This window comes from Pteropus alecto, unplaced genomic scaffold (genome assembly GCF_000325575.1).
Source record: "Pteropus alecto unplaced genomic scaffold, ASM32557v1 scaffold335, whole genome shotgun sequence".
NCBI lineage: Eukaryota > Metazoa > Chordata > Mammalia > Chiroptera > Pteropodidae > Pteropus > Pteropus alecto.
This window is the reverse complement of record NW_006436757.1, coordinates 502,337-504,489: the sequence shown is the minus strand read 5'-3', so window position 1 is coordinate 504,489 and position 2,153 is coordinate 502,337. Positions and strand designations below refer to the sequence as shown.

The 2,153-nt window shown below is 46.1% G+C and overlaps 1 protein-coding gene across 1 annotated transcript in view; it reads left to right on the top strand.

Moving 5' to 3' along the window:
• Positions 1-713: 713 nt before the first annotated feature.
• Positions 714-2,153, top strand: part of DHRS2 (dehydrogenase/reductase 2) — an 8,565-nt gene continuing 7,125 nt past the window's right edge. The window contains exon 1 of the mRNA XM_015590660.1: positions 714-847. Coding sequence (XP_015446146.1) covers positions 714-847 — 134 coding nt within the window. The remainder of the gene's footprint in view (positions 848-2,153) is intronic.

Below are 2,153 nucleotides of genomic sequence, written 5' to 3'. Positions count from 1 at the left end.
GGTGCCATGGGATCTTTGGGCAGGTGGGTCTGGACAGTATGGCGTGGGGGTCAGAAGGGTGAAGGTGAAGGCCCTAAGAAAGTTTTAGAACAAGGAGGGAGTGGCTGGATTTTTATCTATAGTTGGATGAGAGTCATTTGTGATGAGGGGAAGCAACTTGCATGTCAGAAATGCAGACAAGTTTACTAAGTCTGATGAAGGGGCAATGCTGTGGATTCAGGTGGGGAGCCGAGGGCGAAGGAGGTTGGAGCTGACTGGGGAGGTGACAGGACTTTGGCCAGGATGGTTGCAACAGGCTGGGAAAGTTGAGAAGAAAGTTCGATGCTGATTCTTCGTGGAAAATGGATGTGTGGAGGGAAATACAAAGGTGACCCTTAGAATAATACTGTTTGGGGTATGGAGGTGAGTCGGGCTATATGACTCAGGCATCTGCCAGGGGCCCGACACCGTGGCTGTCCATGTCTGCTCTGTTGGTGAGGTTCACTACAACGGGGAAGCCCCTCTGGGGAACAGGTCGTGGAAAGGACATGAGCAGCTCAGCAGTTTCCTGGTAAGTTTAAAGCATAGTAGGACATCTGTCAGAGACTTCAGTGGAACCCTCCCATGGATTATGGGTGGAGACACAGATCTTAACATGGTTCATGATGTGATTGTCTTCCCAGGTTCTTCCCCAGCTTTGGGTCCAGGAGGAGAAAGGCCAGATAGTGACCACAATGCTCAGGGCTTCATTGTTTAAGGGTCTTTGTTGCTCTTTGGCCCCTCTCTCAGCAAAAATGAGCGACAAAAGACTAATTTGGAGCGGTGCCCTGGCTGAAAAAGTGGCTGTTATCACTGGATCCACAAAAGGGTGAGTGGATGGGGAGTCTCTGGCTAGCTGGTGACCAGGGGATGTCAGTATTCCCACACCAGAGCAGGGGATGTCCTTCTCACACATCCTTGCCTGACACCCCCACCTCATTACACAGCATTGGCATTTACCATTAACTCCAAATCTCAGTGCCTCGCACTAAAACACCTGGTTTCTAAGTTCCAAGAATAATGCAGTTGGAAAATTATCTGCTTCAGAGTCAATTAGAGCAGTGTTTGAATCTAGTCTCTGCCATTTACTGGCCGGTAACCTTGATATTGATCTTGCTATCATCATCAGGACAGCCCTCTCTCTCCATCCTTCAGGGTCACTTGGCAACAGTCTTTTAGGGTCCTGGTCTAACAGGGAGAAGCCTGAGATCCATTTGCCTCTCAGACTTAGGGGTTTCATAGACTGCAGAGTGCCCAGAGGCACCGAGGCAATGGGCAAGGTGGTGTCTCAAGGCCAGCTCCGAGAGCTTTTATAGAGGAACCTCTCTTCGTCACATCTCTGCTTGGATCTCTCTAATCCCATTGGTCCTCTAACTGCCACATCAGGCCACAGTCTGTAATGAGTTGTCACTGCAGCTGGGAAGAGGGGCTCTGTCTTCCTTTTGACCTTTCATGATTCCTAACATCACCAGCTTAGATCCCTGTATTTTAGAACCTTTTAATCATTTCAGACTTTCCAGATTCCCATGATGTTTTCAATCTTTGTGCGCAGTGTCCAGCCTTCATAACCAATGGATACATTCAAAATTCCAAGCTGCCCAGATCATTTATAGAAGAGAGGGGAAATATGTATAACAAGGGCTCAACCAGCCCCAGTCAAGAGTGTTTTAGACCTCCCTAGAGTAAGGAGATGAGGGTTGAGGGGCAGAGCACTTTCTTCAGCATGAAAGTTCTAAACAGCAAAGCAGAGGAAAGCTTTGAGAAAGGCTTAAAAAACTTTGAGTTAGGCTTAGAGAAACTGCAATTTATACCAGAGGCCTCTGGCTAGAACAGAGGGAGAAGAGCTTGGGCAGTTAAAGGTTCTTCACAATTTATACTGGGTGCCCAGTACGTATACAAATGTCCGATGGAACTTTTTTTTTTTTTTGGAAATTCAGAGTATATCTATATATTTTTTAATTTATTCATTTATTTTTATTATGGTGACATTGGCTAATGAAATCCAATAAGTTTCAAATGTATGATTCAACAGTAAGTCATATATATATATTTACACTGTGTGTTCACCTCCCATAGTTAGATTTCTTTCTGTCACCACATATTTGACCCTCTTTACCTCGTCTACCTCCCCCTCC